Source organism: Oncorhynchus clarkii, chromosome 16 (genome assembly GCF_045791955.1).
Source record: "Oncorhynchus clarkii lewisi isolate Uvic-CL-2024 chromosome 16, UVic_Ocla_1.0, whole genome shotgun sequence".
NCBI lineage: Eukaryota > Metazoa > Chordata > Actinopteri > Salmoniformes > Salmonidae > Oncorhynchus > Oncorhynchus clarkii.
Window position 1 is genome coordinate 954,010 of NC_092162.1, and position 22,514 is coordinate 976,523.

The 22,514-nt window shown below is 41.5% G+C and overlaps 1 protein-coding gene across 3 annotated transcripts in view; it reads left to right on the plus strand.

The window, feature by feature from the left end:
- Nucleotides 1-2,146: 2,146 nt before the first annotated feature.
- LOC139367854 (egl nine homolog 1-like) overlaps nt 2,147-22,514 on the plus strand; it is a 41,092-nt gene continuing 20,724 nt past the window's right edge. For all 3 annotated transcript variants that reach the window (XR_011626888.1, XR_011626889.1, XM_071106186.1), the window contains exon 1: nt 2,147-3,335. Coding sequence is in view for 1 of the 3 variants with exons in the window: in XM_071106186.1 (XP_070962287.1) it covers nt 2,580-3,335 (756 nt within the window). In the remaining 2 variants the exon portion in view is untranslated. The remainder of the gene's footprint in view (nt 3,336-22,514) is intronic.

A 22,514-nucleotide genomic window follows, 5' to 3' on the forward strand; every position in this document is an offset into this window, starting at 1 on the left:
AAGCCGTAGAGTCTCAGGTTCCATCTTCATTCTCCACCTCTGGCAAGCCGTAGAGTCTCAGGTTCCATCTTCATTCTCCACCTCTGGCAAGCCGTAGAGTCTCAGGTTCCATCTTCATTCTCCACCTCTGGCAAGCCGTAGTCTCAGGTTCCATCTTCATTCTCCACCTCTGGCAAGCCGTAGAGTCTCAGGTTCCATCTTCATTCTCCACCTCTGGCAAGCCGTAGAGTCTCAGGTTCCATCTTCATTCTCCACCTCTGGCAAGCCATAGAGTCTCAGGTTCCATCTTCATTCTCCACCTTTGGCAAGCCGTAGAGTCTCAGGTTCCATCTTCATTCTCCACCTCTGGCAAGCCGTAGTCTCAGGTTCCATCTTCATTCTCCACCTCTGGCAAGCCGTAGAGTCTCAGGTTCCATCTTCATTCTCCACCTCTGGCAAGCCGTAGAGTCTCAGGTTCCATCTTCATTCTCCACCTCTGGCAAGCCGTAGAGTCTCAGGTTCCATCTTCATTCTCCACCTCTGGCAAGCCGTAGGGTCTCAGGTTCCATCTTCATTCTCCACCTCTGGCAAGCCGTAGAGTCTCAGGTTCCATCTTCATTCTCCACCTCTGGCAAGCCGTAGTCTCAGGTTCCATCTTCATTCTCCACCTCTGGCAAGCCGTAGAGTCTCAGGTTCCATCTTCATTCTCCACCTCTGGCAAGCCATAGTCTCAGGTTCCATCTTCATTCTCCACCTCTGGCAAGCCGTAGTCTCAGGTTCCATCTTCATTCTCCACCTCTGGCATGCCGTAGAGTCTCAGGTTCCATCTTCATTCTCCACCTCTGGCAAGCCGTAGAGTCTCAGGTTCCATCTTCATTCTCCATCTCTGGCAAGCCGTAGAGTCTCAGGTTCCATCTTCATTCTCCACCTCTGGCAAGCCGTAGAGTCTCAGGTTCCATCTTCATTCTACAACTCTGGCAAGCCGTAGAGTCTCAGGTTCCATCTTCATTCTCCACCTCTGGCAAGCCGTAGAGTCTCAGGTTCCATCTTCATTCTCCACCTCTGGCAAGCCGTAGCGTCTCAGGTTCCATTTTCTTGTGTATTGTTCCAGATCAGTGAGACGTCTATGGTAGACATTGTCATTCTTTTCCACCTTTTCCACACTTTTTTCAACTTTTGCCACTCTCGTTTTCACATCCTTGATTTCACCACATGCAAACTCCACAGTCTTTTTCAAGCCTTCGATAACCATGGTGTTCGCGCCTACCATTTTCTCAATGGCGTCACACCTGGAGTTGATGAGTAAGGAGAGGGTAGCCACTATGTCAGAGTTCATGTTGGGTTTTTTGGAGGGTGGAGGTTTGCACGGAGTAACCGGTAAAGAGGGGAATTCGTCATCTTCAGCATTCGAAAGCATGCTATTATCCATAGGCCAAGCGTAGTTATGGCAGTTGTCTATAAGCACGTTTCTCTCGTTGATTAGCAATAGAACGGCTAACTTCTTCCTTTCTTCTTTTGTCATGACTTTGCATAGACATGCTGAAATAAATGATCCAATTATTATTCCAGTAACAGGAAAGGTCTTATATCTTGAACAAATAAAAATAGTAATGACTGTAAACTTGTTTTATTCACAATCTTTCTGAAGTTTGGTAAACTATGCAAAAACGAAACTTAAGAAATGGAATTATAGAAATAGAGCACATAGAACAAATACACCGCTTCTTAGACTTGCTTTCATTGAATGACACATCTGTAACTCCCATTTCTATGTGAATTTGGTCGTCTCCCAAAAAGTTCCACATTGCGGTTTTAAATGGGGGAGGACCAGCTACTGACATTGGACCAGCGGGCAGGTTTCGTTGTTGACATCATGGGTGTGTTCAGTTCGCTTGAACGTTTGCTACGTTGTGCAACTGTTTGTATTTAACAACGTTTCTCCAAAACGTTCTTGTACGTTCTTGAACATACTTTGAGGTAGGTTTGCTGCCATTTGGTGGGTGTGGCGAGGCGTGACTTGAAGCAAGGAGTAACGTATTTAAAGGGAAGTGGCGATGTCGACTGTGTTCCCCGACCCTTTTTTCAACTGGTCGTTCAGTACAGCACCGTTTCAGAACGTAAAAACATACGAAACGCAGCCCAGAGGCGTAATCGTTATCATTCGGATTTGCAACTAAAACTAGAGTTTCTATTGGACAAATGCCGGTATATCCCGCCCCGTTTTGTTCGCTTCCGTTTAAGAAAGGTTTTGTAACAGAATCTGCGTAAATAATACGCTCCGAGAGAGATAAGGCGTCGTAACACTGACGGCGTTATGCGACACAGTCTGGTCGATGGCTCCGTGCTACAAAACGTCCCGAACACTGGAATTATCCAAATGTTGGGCTCGAACGCACCTAAACTCTTATTACCGTGTAAAATAAAGTAAACAACGGAATACGTGTGATGAAATTATCCGTTTCACTCGGTGTGGCGTGGCAGGCTGGGCTCGATCTGTGTGTGGATCACTTCCAAACTAAATCAGTAACAGGACGCGTGTAAATGATTGGATTTAAAGACTGTAACACACAGGTTAGCTAACGTTACTTCTAACTGCAAACATGGAGACTAAACTTAAGACTGCAGCTCAGACTGCTCTGGACTTGGAGCGAGAAAGACAGTATTGTGAACTTTGTGGGAAAATGGAGAATCTCCTGAAGTGCGGCCGGTGTCGAAACTCGTTTTACTGCAGCAAGGAGCACCAGAAGCAGCACTGGAAAATGCACAAGGTGAATTGTAAAGAATCCGAGGTAAAACCACAGGTTTCAAAACAGAAGTCTGCTGAACCTCAGGCACCGTCCGGGGGGATAGAGGGACAGACACTACCGTCACCACAACTAAAGACACGCGTCCAACCCGACAACACCGCATCTCCGAGCGGAGAGACAAGAATGAAAGGTTTTATAACTAACGCAGAGTGCGCTGGCTCCTCGGTCGGGAAACCGGGCGGGTCGAACACCAAACCCAACGGACAGACCACCACCCGGTCCACGCCTCAGAATCTCGCCATTGAGTACATCGTCCCGTGTATGATAAAGCATGGGATATGTGTTGTTGACAACTTCCTCGGCGGTGAAACGGGGCTGGCCATCTTGGAAGACGTCAAATTGTTGCATAAAACCGGGAAGTTTACCGACGGTCAATTGGTCAGTCAGAAAACGGACTCCACTAAAGACATTAGGGGAGATAAGATCACATGGATCGAGGGCCGAGAGACCGGATGTGAGAAGATCTGCTTCCTCATGAGCCGGATGGATGATCTGGTCAGACATTGTAATGGTCAGCTGGGAACCTTTACAATAAATGGAAGGACTAAAGTAAGTAGCCAGGTTAAGTTAAAGCTGCACTATGAAACGTTTTGTCAAACCCGATCAAATTCACATTGACAGATCTATAGCTTACAAGTCTTTCTCATTGAAAGCAAGTTTAAGATGCTGTAGCTCTGTTTATGTGTGTGTAATTTCTATGCACACCATTACGTGTAGTTTTTGTGTCTTCTACTTTCAGTTTTGTACCCCACCGACAAAACAGCTGAAAATATGTTTTTGCATATGTTCAATTTATTTCACAGTGGTTTTGTTTAGATGGTACAATGATTATCTTCCCTATACTTGCTTGTTTTGTCACACAAACTGAAATTAGTCGAAATATTAGAATTTTAACAACCAGGAAATGGCAGAGTGATTTCAAACCTGGGTATTTATAATCGTTATCTTGGCCCATATGTCATGCAATAGTCGAGGCTGTTTCCCAAATGGCACTCTGGCCCTTTACATTATAATGGTTATCGTTAGCAGATGCTCTTATCCATTACCAATTAGGTTTAGGTACCTTGGTCATGGGCACATCGGCAGATTTTTCACCTAGTCCAGTAAGGGATTCGAACCATCAACTGGCCCAACGCTCTTACCTGCTATGCTCCCTGCCGCCGTAGAGCCCTATAGACCCTGGTCAAATGTAATCCACAATATGGGGTGCCGTTTGGTATGCACAAACGGTGTGGTTACAATAGAATGACCATTTGGTATGCACACAGTGTGGTTACAATAGCAGATATGACCTGGTCTATTAAACCGCTCAGTGAATATGACCTGGTCTATTAAACCCCTCAGTGGATATGACCTGGTCTATTAAACCCCTCAGTGGATATGAATATGACCTGGTCTATTAAACCACTCAGTGAATATGACCTGGTCTATTAAACCACTCAGTGGATATGACCTGGTCTATTAAACCACTCAGTGGATATGACCTGGTCTATTAAACCGCTCAGTGGATATGACCTGGTCTATTAAACCCCTCAGTGGATATGACCTGGTCTATTAAACCCCTCAGTGGATATGAATATGACCTGGTCTATTAAACCCCTCAGTGGATATGACTATGACCTGGTCTATTAAACCACTCAGTGGATATGAATATGACCTGGTCTATTAAACCACTCAGTGAATATGACCTGGTCTATTAAACCCCTCAGTGGATATGACCTGGTCTATTAAACCCCTCAGTGGATATGAATATGACCTGGTCTATTAAACCACTCAGTGGATATGACCTGGTCTATTAAACCCCTCAGTGGATATGACCTGGTCTATTAAACCACTCAGTGGATATGAATATGACCTGGTCTATTAAACCCCTCAGTGGATATGAATATGACCTGGTCTATTAAACCACTCAGTGGATATGAATATGACCTGGTCTATTAAACCCCTCAGTGGATATGAATATGACCTGGTCTATTAAACCCCTCAGTGGATATGACCTGGTCTATTAAACCCCTCAGTGGATATGACCTGGTCTATTAAACCCCTCAGTGGATATGAATATGACCTGGTCTATTAAACCCCTCAGTGGATATGAATATGACCTGCCTGGTCTATTAAACCCCTCAGTGGATATGACCTGGTCTATTAAACCCCTCAGTGAATATGACCTGGTCTATTAAACCACTCAGTGAATATGACCTGGTCTATTAAACCCCTCAGTGAATATGACCTGGTCTATTAAACCCCTCAGTGGATATGACCTGGTCTATTAAACCCCTCAGTGGATATGACCTGGTCTATTAAACCCCTCAGTGAATATGAATATGACCTGGTCTATTAAACCACTCAGTGAATATGACCTGGTCTATTAAACCCCTCAGTGAATATGACCTGGTCTATTAAACCACTCAGTGGATATGACCTGGTCTATTAAACCACTCAGTGGATATGACCTGGTCTATTAAACCCCTCAGTGGATATGACCTGGTCTATTAAACCACTCAGTGGATATGACCTGGTCTATTAAACCCCTCAGTGAATATGAATATGACCTGGTCTATTAAACCACTCAGTGGATATGACATGGTCTATTATACCACTCAGTGGATATGACCTGGTCTATTAAACCACTCAGTGGATATGACCTGGTCTATTAAACCCCTCAGTGAATATGAATATGACCTGGTCTATTAAACCACTCAGTGAATATGACCTGGTCTATTAAACCACTCAGTGAATATGACCTGGTCTATTAAACCACTCAGTGAATATGAATATGACCTGGTCTATTAAACCACTCAGTGAATATGACCTGGTCTATTAAACCACTCAGTGAATATGACCTGGTCTATTAAACCCCTCAGTGAATATGAATATGACCTGGTCTATTAAACCCCTCAGTGGATATGAACATGACCTGGTCTATTAAACCACTCAGTGAATATGAATATGACCTGGTCTATTAAACCACTCAGTGAATATGAATATGACCTGGTCTATTAAACCACTCAGTGAATATGAATATGACCTGGTCTATTAAACCCCTCAGTGAATATGAATATGACCTGGTCTATTAAACCACTCAGTGAATATGACCTGGTCTATTAAACCACTCAGTGAATATGAATATGACCTGGTCTATTAAACCACTCAGTGGATATGACCTGGTCTATTAAACCCCTCAGTGGATATGAATATGACCTGGTCTATTAAACCCCTCAGTGAATATGAATATGACCTGGTCTATTAAACCACTCAGTGAATATGACCTGGTCTATTAAACCACTCAGTGAATATGAATATGACCTGGTCTATTAAACCCCTCAGTGGATATGACCTGGTCTATTAAACCACTCAGTGGATATGACCTGGTCTATTAAACCACTCAGTGGATATGAATATGACCTGGTCTATTAAACCACTCAGTGGATATGACCTGGTCTATTAAACCCCTCAGTGGATATGAATATGACCTGGTCTATTAAACCACTCAGTGAATATGACCTGGTCTATTAAACCCCTCAGTGAATATGACCTGGTCTATTAAACCACTCAGTGAATATGACCTGGTCTATTAAACCCCTCAGTGGATATGACCTGGTCTATTAAACCCCTCAGTGGATATGAATATGACCTGGTCTATTAAACCACTCAGTGGATATGACCTGGTCTATTAAACCCCTCAGTGAATATGACCTGGTCTATTAAACCCCTCAGTGGATATGAATATGACCTGGTCTATTAAACCCCTCAGTGAATATGACCTGGTCTATTAAACCACTCAGTGGGTATGAATATGACCTGGTCTATTAAACCACTCAGTGGATATGAATATGACCTGGTCTATTAAACCCCTCAGTGGATATGAATATGACCTGGTCTATTAAACCCCTCAGTGAATATGACCTGGTCTATTAAACCACTCAGTGAATATGACCTGGTCTATTAAACCACTCAGTGGATATGAATATGACCTGGTCTATTAAACCACTCAGTGAATATGACCTGGTCTATTAAACCCCTCAGTGGATATGACCTGGTCTATTAAACCCCTCAGTGAAGATGAATATGACCTGGTCTATTAAACCACTCAGTGAATATGACCTGGTCTATTAAACCACTCATTGGATATGACCTGGTCTATTAAACCCCTCAGTGGATATGACCTGGTCTATTAAACCACTCAGTGGATATGAATATGACCTGGTCTATTAAACCACTCAGTGGATATGAATATGACCTGGTCTATTAAACCCCTCAGTGAATATGACCTGGTCTATTAAACCCCTCAGTGAATATGAATATGACCTGGTCTATTAAACCACTCAGTGGATATGACCTGGTCTATTAAACCACTCAGTGAATATGACCTGGTCTATTAAACCACTCAGTGGATATGAATATGACCTGGTCTATTAAACCACTCAGTGAATATGACCTGGTCTATTAAACCCCTCAGTGGATATGACCTGGTCTATTAAACCCCTCAGTGAAGATGAATATGACCTGGTCTATTAAACCACTCAGTGAATATGACCTGGTCTATTAAACCACTCAGTGGATATGACCTGGTCTATTAAACCCCTCAGTGGATATGACCTGGTCTATTAAACCACTCAGTGGATATGAATATGACCTGGTCTATTAAACCACTCAGTGGATATGAATATGACCTGGTCTATTAAACCCCTCAGTGAATATGACCTGGTCTATTAAACCCCTCAGTGAATATGAATATGACCTGGTCTATTAAACCACTCAGTGGATATGACCTGGTCTATTAAACCACTCAGTGAATATGACCTGGTCTATTAAACCCCTCAGTGAATATGACCTGGTCTATTAAACCCCTCAGTGGATATGACCTGGTCTATTAAACCCCTCAGTGAAGATGAATATGACCTGGTCTATTAAACCACTCAGTGAATATGACCTGGTCTATTAAACCACTCAGTGGATATGACCTGGTCTATTAAACCCCTCAGTGGATATGACCTGGTCTATTAAACCACTCAGTGGATATGAATATGACCTGGTCTATTAAACCACTCAGTGGATATGAATATGACCTGGTCTATTAAACCACTCAGTGGATATGACCTGGTCTATTAAACCCCTCAGTGAATATGACCTGGTCTATTAAACCCCTCAGTGAATATGACCTGGTCTATTAAACCACTCAGTGGATATGACCTGGTCTATTAAACCACTCAGTGGATATGAATATGACCTGGTCTATTAAACCACTCAGTTAATATGACCTGGTCTATTAAACCCCTCAGTGGATATGAATATGACCTGGTCTATTAAACCACTCAGTGGATATGACCTGGTCTATTAAACCCCTCAGTGGATATGAATATGACCTGGTCTATTAAACCCCTCAGTGGATATGAATATGACCTGGTCTATTAAACCCCTCAGTGAATATGAATATGACCTGGTCTATTAAACCACTCAGTGAATATGAATATGACCTGGTCTATTAAACCCCTCAGTGGATATGAATATGACCTGGTCTATTAAACCCCTCAGTGAATATGAATATGACCTGGTCTATTAAACCACTCAGTGGATATGACCTGGTCTATTAAACCCCTCAGTGGATATGACCTGGTCTATTAAACCCCTCAGTGAATATGAATATGACCTGGTCTATTAAACCCCTCATTGGATATGACCTGGTCTATTAAACCCCTCAGTGGATATGACCTGGTCTATTAAACCACTCAGTGGATATGACCTGGTCTATTAAACCCCTCAGTGAATATGACCTGGTCTATTAAACCCCTCAGTGAATATGACCTGGTCTATTAAACCACTCAGTGAATATGAATATGACCTGGTCTATTAAACCCCTCAGTGAATATGACCTGGTCTATTAAACCACTCAGTGGATATGAATATGACCTGGTCTATTAAACCCCTCAGTGGATATGACCTGGTCTATTAAACCACTCAGTGGATATGAATATGACCTGGTCTATTAAACCACTCAGTGAATATGACCTGGTCTATTAAACCCCTCAGTGAATATGACCTGGTCTATTAAACCCCTCAGTGGATATGACCTGGTCTATTAAACCACTCAGTGAATATGAATATGACCTGGTCTATTAAACCCCTCAGTGGATATGAATATGACCTGGTCTATTAAACCCCTCAGTGAATATGACCTGGTCTATTAAACCCCTCAGTGAGTATGACCTGGTCTATTAAACCCCTCAGTGGATATGACCTGGTCTATTAAACCCCTCAGTGGATATGAATATGACCTGGTCTATTAAACCCCTCAGTGAATATGACCTGGTCTATTAAACCCCTCAGTGGATATGAATATGACCTGGTCTATTAAACCACTCAGTGAATATGACCTGGTCTATTAAACCCCTCAGTGGATATGACCTGGTCTATTAAACCCCTCAGTGGATATGACCTGGTCTATTAAACCCCTCAGTGGATATGACCTGGTCTATTAAACCACTCAGTGGATATGACCTGGTCTATTAAACCCCTCAGTGAATATGAATATGACCTGGTCTATTAAACCCCTCAGTGGATATGACCTGGTCTATTAAACCCCTCAGTGGATATGACCTGGTCTATTAAACCCCTCAGTGGATATGACCTGGTCTATTAAACCCCTCAGTGAATATGAATATGACCTGGTCTATTAAACCCCTCAGTGGATATGAATATGACCTGGTCTATTAAACCACTCAGTGAATATGAATATGACCTGGTCTATTAAACCCCTCAGTGAATATGAATATGACCTGGTCTATTAAACCACTCAGTGAATATGACCTGGTCTATTAAACCACTCAGTGAATATGAATATGACCTGGTCTATTAAACCACTCAGTGGATATGACCTGGTCTATTAAACCCCTCAGTGGATATGAATATGACCTGGTCTATTAAACCACTCAGTGAATATGACCTGGTCTATTAAACCACTCAGTGAATATGAATATGACCTGGTCTATTAAACCCCTCAGTGAATATGAATATGACCTGGTCTATTAAACCCCTCAGTGAATATGAATATGACCTGGTCTATTAAACCACTCAGTGAATATGACCTGGTCTATTAAACCACTCAGTGGATATGACCTGGTCTATTAAACCCCTCAGTGGATATGAATATGACCTGGTCTATTAAACCACTCAGTGGATATGACCTGGTCTATTAAACCCCTCAGTGGATATGACCTGGTCTATTAAACCCCTCAGTGAATATGAATATGACCTGGTCTATTAAACCCCTCAGTGGATATGAATATGACCTGGTCTATTAAACCACTCAGTGGATATGACCTGGTCTATTAAACCACTCAGTGAATATGAATATGACTTGGTCTATTAAACCCCTCAGTGGATATGAATATGACCTGGTCTATTAAACCACTCAGTGAATATGAATATGACCTGGTCTATTAAACCCCTCAGTGGATATGAATATGACCTGGTCTATTAAACCCCTCAGTGGATATGAATATGACCTGGTCTATTAAACCACTCAGTGGATATGAATATGACCTGGTCTATTAAACCCCTCAGTGGATATGACCTGGTCTATTAAACCACTCAGTGAATATGACCTGGTCTATTAAACCACTCAGTGGATATGACCTGGTCTATTAAACCACTCAGTGAATATGAATATGACCTGGTCTATTAAACCCCTCAGTGAATATGACCTGGTCTATTAAACCCCTCAGTGGATATGAATATGACCTGGTCTATTAAACCCCTCAGTGAATATGACCTGGTCTATTAAACCCCTCAGTGAATATGACCTGGTCTATTAAACCACTCAGTGAATATGAATATGACCTGGTCTATTAAATCCCTCAGTGGATATGACCTGGTCTATTAAACCCCTCAGTGAATATGAATATGACCTGGTCTATTAAACCACTCAGTGGATATGACCTGGTCTATTAAACCCCTCAGTGGATATGACCTGGTCTATTAAACCCCTCAGTGGATATGAATATGACCTGGTCTATTAAACCACTCAGTGAATATGAATATGACCTGGTCTATTAAACCCCTCAGTGGATATGACCTGGTCTATTAAACCACTCAGTGAATATGACCTGGTCTATTAAACCACTCAGTGGATATGACCTGGTCTATTAAACCACTCAGTGAATATGAATATGACCTGGTCTATTAAACCCCTCAGTGGATATGAATATGACCTGGTCTATTAAACCACTCAGTGGATATGAATATGACCTGGTCTATTAAACCACTCAGTGGATATGACCTGGTCTATTAAACCACTCAGTGGATATGACCTGGTCTATTAAACCACTCAGTGGATATGACCTGGTCTATTAAACCCCTCAGTGAATATGAATATGACCTGGTCTATTAAACCCCTCAGTGAATATGACCTGGTCTATTAAACCCCTCAGTGGATATGAATATGACCTGGTCTATTAAACCCCTCAGTGAATATGACCTGGTCTGTTAAACCCCTCAGTGGATATGACCTGGTCTATTAAACCACTCAGTGGATATGACCTGGTCTATTAAACCCCTCAGTGAATATGACCTGGTCTATTAAACCACTCAGTGGATATGAATATGACCTGGTCTATTAAACCCCTCAGTGGATATGAATATGACCTGGTCTATTAAACCCCTCAGTGAATATGACCTGGTCTATTAAACCCCTCAGTGGATATGAATATGACCTGGTCTATTAAACCCCTCAGTGGATATGACCTGGTCTATTAAACCACTCAGTGGATATGACCTGGTCTATTAAACCCCTCAGTGAATATGACCTGGTCTATTAAACCCCTCAGTGGATATGAATATGACCTGGTCTATTAAACCACTCAGTGGATATGACCTGGTCTATTAAACCCCTCAGTGGATATGACCTGGTCTATTAAACCACTCAGTGGATATGAATATGACCTGGTCTATTAAACCACTCAGTGGATATGAATATGACCTGGTCTATTAAACCACTCAGTGGATATGAATATGACCTGGTCTATTAAACCACTCAGTGGATATGACCTGGTCTATTAAACCCCTCAGTGGATATGACCTGGTCTATTAAACCCCTCAGTGAATATGACCTGGTCTATTAAACCCCTCAGTGGATATGACCTGGTCTATTAAACCCCTCAGTGGATATGACCTGGTCTATTAAACCCCTCAGTGAATATGACCTGGTCTATTAAACCCCTCAGTGGATATGACCTGGTCTATTAAACCCCTCAGTGGATATGACCTGGTCTATTAAACCCCTCAGTGAATATGACCTGGTCTATTAAACCACTCAGTGAATATGACCTGGTCTATTAAACCCCTCAGTGGATATGACCTGGTCTATTAAACCACTCAGTGGATATGAATATGACCTGGTCTATTAAACCCCTCAGTGAATATGAATATGACCTGGTCTATTAAACCCCTCAGTGAATATGAATATGACCTGGTCTATTAAACCACTCAGTGAATATGACCTGGTCTATTAAACCACTCAGTGGATATGACCTGGTCTATTAAACCCCTCAGTGGATATGAATATGACCTGGTCTATTAAACCACTCAGTGGATATGACCTGGTCTATTAAACCCCTCAGTGGATATGACCTGGTCTATTAAACCCCTCAGTGAATATGAATATGACCTGGTCTATTAAACCCCTCAGTGGATATGAATATGACCTGGTCTATTAAACCACTCAGTGGATATGACCTGGTCTATTAAACCACTCAGTGAATATGAATATGACTTGGTCTATTAAACCCCTCAGTGGATATGAATATGACCTGGTCTATTAAACCACTCAGTGAATATGAATATGACCTGGTCTATTAAACCACTCAGTGAATATGAATATGACCTGGTCTATTAAACCCCTCAGTGGATATGAATATGACCTGGTCTATTAAACCCCTCAGTGGATATGAATATGACCTGGTCTATTAAACCACTCAGTGGATATGAATATGACCTGGTCTATTAAACCCCTCAGTGGATATGACCTGGTCTATTAAACCACTCAGTGAATATGACCTGGTCTATTAAACCACTCAGTGGATATGACCTGGTCTATTAAACCACTCAGTGAATATGAATATGACCTGGTCTATTAAACCCCTCAGTGAATATGACCTGGTCTATTAAACCCCTCAGTGGATATGAATATGACCTGGTCTATTAAACCCCTCAGTGAATATGACCTGGTCTATTAAACCCCTCAGTGAATATGACCTGGTCTATTAAACCACTCAGTGAATATGAATATGACCTGGTCTATTAAATCCCTCAGTGGATATGACCTGGTCTATTAAACCCCTCAGTGAATATGAATATGACCTGGTCTATTAAACCACTCAGTGGATATGACCTGGTCTATTAAACCCCTCAGTGGATATGACCTGGTCTATTAAACCCCTCAGTGGATATGAATATGACCTGGTCTATTAAACCACTCAGTGAATATGAATATGACCTGGTCTATTAAACCCCTCAGTGGATATGACCTGGTCTATTAAACCACTCAGTGAATATGACCTGGTCTATTAAACCACTCAGTGGATATGACCTGGTCTATTAAACCACTCAGTGAATATGAATATGACCTGGTCTATTAAACCCCTCAGTGGATATGAATATGACCTGGTCTATTAAACCACTCAGTGGATATGAATATGACCTGGTCTATTAAACCACTCAGTGGATATGACCTGGTCTATTAAACCACTCAGTGGATATGACCTGGTCTATTAAACCACTCAGTGGATATGACCTGGTCTATTAAACCCCTCAGTGAATATGAATATGACCTGGTCTATTAAACCCCTCAGTGAATATGACCTGGTCTATTAAACCCCTCAGTGGATATGAATATGACCTGGTCTATTAAACCCCTCAGTGAATATGACCTGGTCTGTTAAACCCCTCAGTGGATATGACCTGGTCTATTAAACCACTCAGTGGATATGACCTGGTCTATTAAACCCCTCAGTGAATATGACCTGGTCTATTAAACCACTCAGTGGATATGAATATGACCTGGTCTATTAAACCCCTCAGTGGATATGAATATGACCTGGTCTATTAAACCACTCAGTGGATATGAATATGACCTGGTCTATTAAACCCCTCAGTGAATATGACCTGGTCTATTAAACCCCTCAGTGGATATGAATATGACCTGGTCTATTAAACCCCTCAGTGGATATGACCTGGTCTATTAAACCACTCAGTGGATATGACCTGGTCTATTAAACCCCTCAGTGAATATGACCTGGTCTATTAAACCCCTCAGTGGATATGAATATGACCTGGTCTATTAAACCACTCAGTGGATATGACCTGGTCTATTAAACCCCTCAGTGGATATGACCTGGTCTATTAAACCACTCAGTGGATATGAATATGACCTGGTCTATTAAACCACTCAGTGGATATGAATATGACCTGGTCTATTAAACCACTCAGTGGATATGAATATGACCTGGTCTATTAAACCACTCAGTGGATATGACCTGGTCTATTAAACCCCTCAGTGGATATGACCTGGTCTATTAAACCCCTCAGTGAATATGACCTGGTCTATTAAACCCCTCAGTGGATATGACCTGGTCTATTAAACCCCTCAGTGGATATGACCTGGTCTATTAAACCCCTCAGTGAATATGACCTGGTCTATTAAACCCCTCAGTGGATATGACCTGGTCTATTAAACCCCTCAGTGGATATGACCTGGTCTATTAAACCCCTCAGTGAATATGACCTGGTCTATTAAACCACTCAGTGAATATGACCTGGTCTATTAAACCCCTCAGTGGATATGACCTGGTCTATTAAACCACTCAGTGGATATGAATATGACCTGGTCTATTAAACCCCTCAGTGGATATGAATATGACCTGGTCTATTAAACCCCTCAGTGAATATGACCTGGTCTATTAAACCCCTCAGTGAATATGACCTGGTCTATTAAACCCCTCAGTGAATATGACCTGGTCTATTAAACCCCTCAGTGAATATGACCTGGTCTATTAAACAACTCAGTGAATATGACCTGGTCTATTAAACAACTCAGTGGATATGACCTGGTCTATTAAACCACTCAGTGGATATGAATATGACCTGGTCTATTAAACCACTCAGTGGATATGAATATGACCTGGTCTATTAAACCCCTCAGTGGATATGAATATGACCTGGTCTATTAAACCCCTCAGTGGATATGAATATGACCTGGTCTATTAAACCCCTCAGTGGATATGAATATGACCTGGTCTATTAAACCCCTCAGTGGATATGACCTGGTCTATTAAACCACTCAGTGGATATGACCTGGTCTATTAAACCCCTCAGTGTATATGAATATGACCTGGTCTATTAAACCACTCAGTGGATATGAATATGACCTGGTCTATTAAACCACTCAGTGAATATGACCTGGTCTATTAAACCCCTCAGTGGATATGAATATGACCTGGTCTATTAAACCACTCAGTGTATATGAATATGACCTGGTCTATTAAACCACTCAGTGGATATGAATATGACCTGGTCTATTAAACCACTCAGTGAATATGACCTGGTCTATTAAACCCCTCAGTGGATATGAATATGACCTGGTCTATTAAACCACTCAGTGGATATGAATATGACCTGGTCTATTAAACCCCTCAGTGGATATGACCTGGTCTATTAAACCACTCAGTGAATATGACCTGGTCTATTAAACCCCTCAGTGGATATGACCTGGTCTATTAAACCACTCAGTGAATATGACCTGGTCTATTAAACCACTCAGTGAATATGACCTGGTCTATTAAACCCCTCAGTGGATATGAATATGACCTGGTCTATTAAACCCCTCAGTGGATATGAATATGACCTGGTCTATTAAACCACTCAGTGGATATGAATATGACCTGGTCTATTAAACCACTCAGTGGATATGAATATGACCTGGTCTATTAAACCCCTCAGTGGATATGACCTGGTCTATTAAACCCCTCAGTGAATATGACCTGGTCTATTAAACCCCTCAGTGGATATGACCTGGTCTATTAAACCCCTCAGTGGATATGACCTGGTCTATTAAACCACTCAGTGGATATGACCTGGTCTATTAAACCACTCAGTGAATATGAATATGACCTGGTCTATTAAACCCCTCAGTGGATATGACCTGGTCTATTAAACCCCTCAGTGGATATGACCTGGTCTATTAAACCACTCAGTGGATATGAATATGACCTGGTCTATTAAACCACTCAGTGAATATGAATATGACCTGGTCTATTAAACCCCTCAGTGAATATGAATATGACCTGGTCTATTAAACCCCTCAGTGAATATGAATATGACCTGGTCTATTAAACCCCTCAGTGAATATGAATATGACCTGGTCTATTAAACCCCTCAGTGGATATGACCTGGTCTATTAAACCACTCAGTGGATATGACCTGGTCTATTAAACCCCTCAGTGGATATGACCTGGTCTATTAAACCCCTCAGTGGATATGACCTGGTCTATTAAACCCCTCAGTGGATATGACCTGGTCTATTAAACCCCTCAGTGGATATGAATATGACCTGGTCTATTAAACCCCTCAGTGAATATGAATATGACCTGGTCTATTAAACCCCTCAGTGAATATGAATATGACCTGGTCTATTAAACCCCTCAGTGGATATGAATATGACCTGGTCTATTAAACCCCTCAGTGGATATGACCTGGTCTATTAAACCACTCAGTGGATATGAATATGACCTGGTCTATTAAACCACTCAGTGGATATGACCTGGTCTATTAAACCCCTCAGTGGATATGACCTGGTCTATTAAACCCCTCAGTGGATATGACCTGGTCTATTAAACCCCTCAGTGAATATGAATATGACCTGGTCTATTAAACCCCTCAGTGGATATGACCTGGTCTATTAAACCCCTCAGTGAATATGACCTGGTCTATTAAACCCCTCAGTGGATATGAATATGACCTGGTCTATTAAACCACTCAGTGAATATGAATATGACCTGGTCTATTAAACCACTCAGTGAATATGAATATGACCTGGTCTATTAAACCACTCAGTGAATATGAATATGACCTGGTCTATTAAACCCCTCAGTGGATATGACCTGGTCTATTAAACCCCTCAGTGGATATGACCTGGTCTATTAAACCACTCAGTGGATATGAATATGACCTGGTCTATTAAACCACTCAGTGAATATGAATATGACCTGGTCTATTAAACCCCTCAGTGAATATGAATATGACCTGGTCTATTAAACCCCTCAGTGAATATGAATATGACCTGGTCTATTAAACCCCTCAGTGAATATGACCTGGTCTATTAAACCCCTCAGTGGATATGACCTGGTCTATTAAACCACTCAGTGGATATGACCTGGTCTATTAAACCCCTCAGTGGATATGACCTGGTCTATTAAACCCCTCAGTGGATATGACCTGGTCTATTAAACCCCTCAGTGGATATGAATATGACCTGGTCTATTAAACCCCTCAGTGAATATGAATATGACCTGGTCTATTAAACCCCTCAGTGAATATGAATATGACCTGGTCTATTAAACCCCTCAGTGGATATGAATATGACCTGGTCTATTAAACCCCTCAGTGGATATGACCTGGTCTATTAAACCACTCAGTGGATATGAATATGACCTGGTCTATTAAACCACTCAGTGGATATGACCTGGTCTATTAAACCCCTCAGTGGATATGACCTGGTCTATTAAACCCCTCAGTGGATATGACCTGGTCTATTAAACCACTCAGTGAATATGACCTGGTCTATTAAACCCCTCAGTGGATATGAATATGACCTGGTCTATTAAACCCCTCAGTGGATATGACCTGGTCTATTAAACCCCTCAGTGGATATGACCTGGTCTATTAAACCCCTCAGTGGATATGAATATGACCTGGTCTATTAAACCCCTCAGTGGATATGACCTGGTCTATTAAACCCCTCAGTGGATATGAATATGACCTGGTCTATTAAACCCCTCAGTGGATATGAATATGACCTGGTCTATTAAACCCCTCAGTGAATATGACCTGGTCTATTAAACCACTCAGTGGATATGACCTGGTCTATTAAACCCCTCAGTGGATATGACCTGGTCTATTAAACCCCTCAGTGGATATGACCTGGTCTATTAAACCCCTCAGTGAATATGACCTGGTCTATTAAACCACTCAGTGGATATGAATATGACCTGGTCTATTAAACCCCTCAGTGAATATGACCTGGTCTATTAAACCACTCAGTGAATATGAATATGACCTGGTCTATTAAACCACTCAGTGAATATGACCTGGTCTATTAAACCCCTCAGTGGATATGACCTGGTCTATTAAACCACTCAGTGAATATGACCTGGTCTATTAAACCACTCAGTGAATATGACCTGGTCTATTAAACCCCTCAGTGGATATGAATATGACCTGGTCTATTAAACCCCTCAGTGGATATGAATATGACCTGGTCTATTAAACCACTCAGTGGATATGAATATGACCTGGTCTATTAAACCACTCAGTGGATATGAATATGACCTGGTCTATTAAACCCCTCAGTGGATATGACCTGGTCTATTAAACCCCTCAGTGAATATGACCTGGTCTATTAAACCCCTCAGTGGATATGACCTGGTCTATTAAACCCCTCAGTGGATATGACCTGGTCTATTAAACCACTCAGTGGATATGACCTGGTCTATTAAACCACTCAGTGGATATGACCTGGTCTATTAAACCACTCAGTGGATATGACCTGGTCTATTAAACCACTCAGTGGATATGACCTGGTCTATTAAACCCCTCAGTGGATATGACCTGGTCTATTAAACCCCTCAGTGAATATGACCTGGTCTATTAAACCCCTCAGTGGATATGAATATGACCTGGTCTATTAAACCACTCAGTGAATATGAATATGACCTGGTCTATTAAACCACTCAGTGAATATGAATATGACCTGGTCTATTAAACCACTCAGTGAATATGAATATGACCTGGTCTATTAAACCCCTCAGTGGATATGACCTGGTCTATTAAACCACTCAGTCGATATGAATATGACCTGGTCTATTAAACCACTCAGTGAATATGAATATGACCTGGTCTATTAAACCCCTCAGTGAATATGAATATGACCTGGTCTATTAAACCCCTCAGTGAATATGAATATGACCTGGTCTATTAAACCCCTCAGTGAATATAAATATGACCTGGTCTATTAAACCCCTCAGTGGATATGACCTGGTCTATTAAACCACTCAGTGGATATGACCTGGTCTATTAAACCCCTCAGTGGATATGACCTGGTCTATTAAACCCCTCAGTGGATATGACCTGGTCTATTAAACCCCTCAGTGGATATGACCTGGTCTATTAAACCCCTCAGTCGATATGAATATGACCTGGTCTATTAAACCCCTCAGTGAATATGAATATGACCTGGTCTATTAAACCCCTCAGTGAATATGAATATGACCTGGTCTATTAAACCACTCAGTGGATATGACCTGGTCTATTAAACCACTCAGTGGATATGAATATGACCTGGTCTATTAAACCCCTCAGTGGATATGACCTGGTCTATTAAACCACTCAGTGGATATGAATATGACCTGGTCTATTAAACCCCTCAGTGGATATGACCTGGTCTATTAAACCACTCAGTGGATATGAATATGACCTGGTCTATTAAACCACTCAGTGAATATGACCTGGTCTATTAAACCCCTCAGTGGATATGAATATGACCTGGTCTATTAAACCCCTCAGTGGATATGACCTGGTCTATTAAACCACTGAGTGGATATGACCTGGTCTATTAAACCCCTCAGTGGATATGACCTGGTCTATTAAACCCCTCAGTGGATATGACCTGGTCTATTAAACCCCTCAGTGAATATGACCTGGTCTATTAAACCACTCAGTGGATATGAATATGACCTGGTCTATTAAACCCCTCAGTGAATATGACCTGGTCTATTAAACCACTCAGTGAATATGAATATGACCTGGTCTATTAAACCACTCAGTGAATATGACCTGGTCTATTAAACCCCTCAGTGGATATGACCTGGTCTATTAAACCACTCAGTGAATATGACCTGGTCTATTAAACCACTCAGTGAATATGACCTGGTCTATTAAACCCCTCAGTGGATATGAATATGACCTGGTCTATTAAACCCCTCAGTGGATATGAATATGACCTGGTCTATTAAACCACTCAGTGGATATGAATATGACCTGGTCTATTAAACCACTCAGTGGATATGAATATGACCTGGTCTATTAAACCCCTCAGTGGATATGACCTGGTCTATTAAACCCCTCAGTGAATATGACCTGGTCTATTAAACCCCTCAGTGGATATGACCTGGTCTATTAAACCCCTCAGTGGATATGACCTGGTCTATTAAACCACTCAGTGGATATGACCTGGTCTATTAAACCACTCAGTGGATATGACCTGGTCTATTAAACCACTCAGTGGATATGACCTGGTCTATTAAACCCCTCAGTGAATATGAATATGACCTGGTCTATTAAACCCCTCAGTGGATATGACCTGGTCTATTAAACCCCTCAGTGAATATGACCTGGTCTATTAAACCCCTCAGTGGATATGAATATGACCTGGTCTATTAAACCACTCAGTGAATATGAATATGACCTGGTCTATTAAACCACTCAGTGAATATGAATATGACCTGGTCTATTAAACCACTCAGTGAATATGAATATGACCTGGTCTATTAAACCCCTCAGTGGATATGACCTGGTCTATTAAACCCCTCAGTGGATATGACCTGGTCTATTAAACCACTCAGTGGATATGAATATGACCTGGTCTATTAAACCACTCAGTGAATATGAATATGACCTGGTCTATTAAACCCCTCAGTGAATATGAATATGACCTGGTCTATTAAACCCCTCAGTGGATATGAATATGACCTGGTCTATTAAACCCCTCAGTGAATATAAATATGACCTGGTCTATTAAACCCCTCAGTGGATATGACCTGGTCTATTAAACCACTCAGTGGATATGACCTGGTCTATTAAACCCCTCAGTGGATATGACCTGGTCTATTAAACCCCTCAGTGGATATGACCTGGTCTATTAAACCCCTCAGTGGATATGACCTGGTCTATTAAACCCCTCAGTGGATATGAATATGACCTGGTCTATTAAACCCCTCAGTGAATATGAATATGACCTGGTCTATTAAACCCCTCAGTGAATATGAATATGACCTGGTCTATTAAACCACTCAGTGGATATGACCTGGTCTATTAAACCACTCAGTGGATATGAATATGACCTGGTCTATTAAACCCCTCAGTGGATATGACCTGGTCTATTAAACCACTCAGTGGATATGAATATGACCTGGTCTATTAAACCCCTCAGTGGATATGACCTGGTCTATTAAACCACTCAGTGGATATGAATATGACCTGGTCTATTAAACCACTCAGTGGATATGACCTGGTCTATTAAACCCCTCAGTGGATATGACCTGGTCTATTAAACCCCTCAGTGGATATGACCTGGTCTATTAAACCACTCAGTGAATATGACCTGGTCTATTAAACCCCTCATATGAATATGACCTGGTCTATTAAACCCCTCAGTGGATATGACCTGGTCTATTAAACCCCTCAGTGGATATGACCTGGTCTATTAAACCCCTCAGTGGATATGAATATGACCTGGTCTATTAAACCCCTCAGTGGATATGACCTGGTCTATTAAACCCCTCAGTGGATATGAATATGACCTGGTCTATTAAACCCCTCAGTGGATATGAATATGACCTGGTCTATTAAACCCCTCAGTGAATATGACCTGGTCTATTAAACCACTCAGTGGATATGACCTGGTCTATTAAACCCCTCAGTGGATATGACCTGGTCTATTAAACCCCTCAGTGGATATGACCTGGTCTATTAAACCCCTCAGTGAATATGACCTGGTCTATTAAACCACTCAGTGGATATGAATATGACCTGGTCTATTAAACCCCTCAGTGAATATGACCTGGTCTATTAAACCACTCAGTGAATATGAATATGACCTGGTCTATTAAACCACTCAGTGGATATGAATATGACCTGGTCTATTAAACCCCTCAGTGGATATGAATATGACCTGGTCTATTAAACCCCTTATTGAATATGACCTGGTCTATTAAACCCCTCAGTGGATATGACCTGGTCTATTAAACCACTCAGTGAATATGAATATGACCTGGTCTATTAAACCACTCAGTGGATATGAATATGACCTGGTCTATTAAACCACTCAGTGAATATGAATATGACCTGGTCTATTAAACCACTCAGTGAATATGAATATGACCTGGTCTATTAAACCACTCAGTGAATATGACCTGGTCTATTAAACCACTCAGTGAATATGAATATGACCTGGTCTATTAAACCACTCAGTGAATATGAATATGACCTGGTCTATTAAACCACTCAGTGAATATGAATATGACCTGGTCTATTAAACCACTCAGTGAATATGAATATGACCTGGTCTATTAAACCACTCAGTGAATATGACCTGGTCTATTAAACCCCTCAGTGGATATGACCTGGTCTATTAAACCCCTCAGTGAATATGACCTGGTCTATTAAACCCCTCAGTGGATA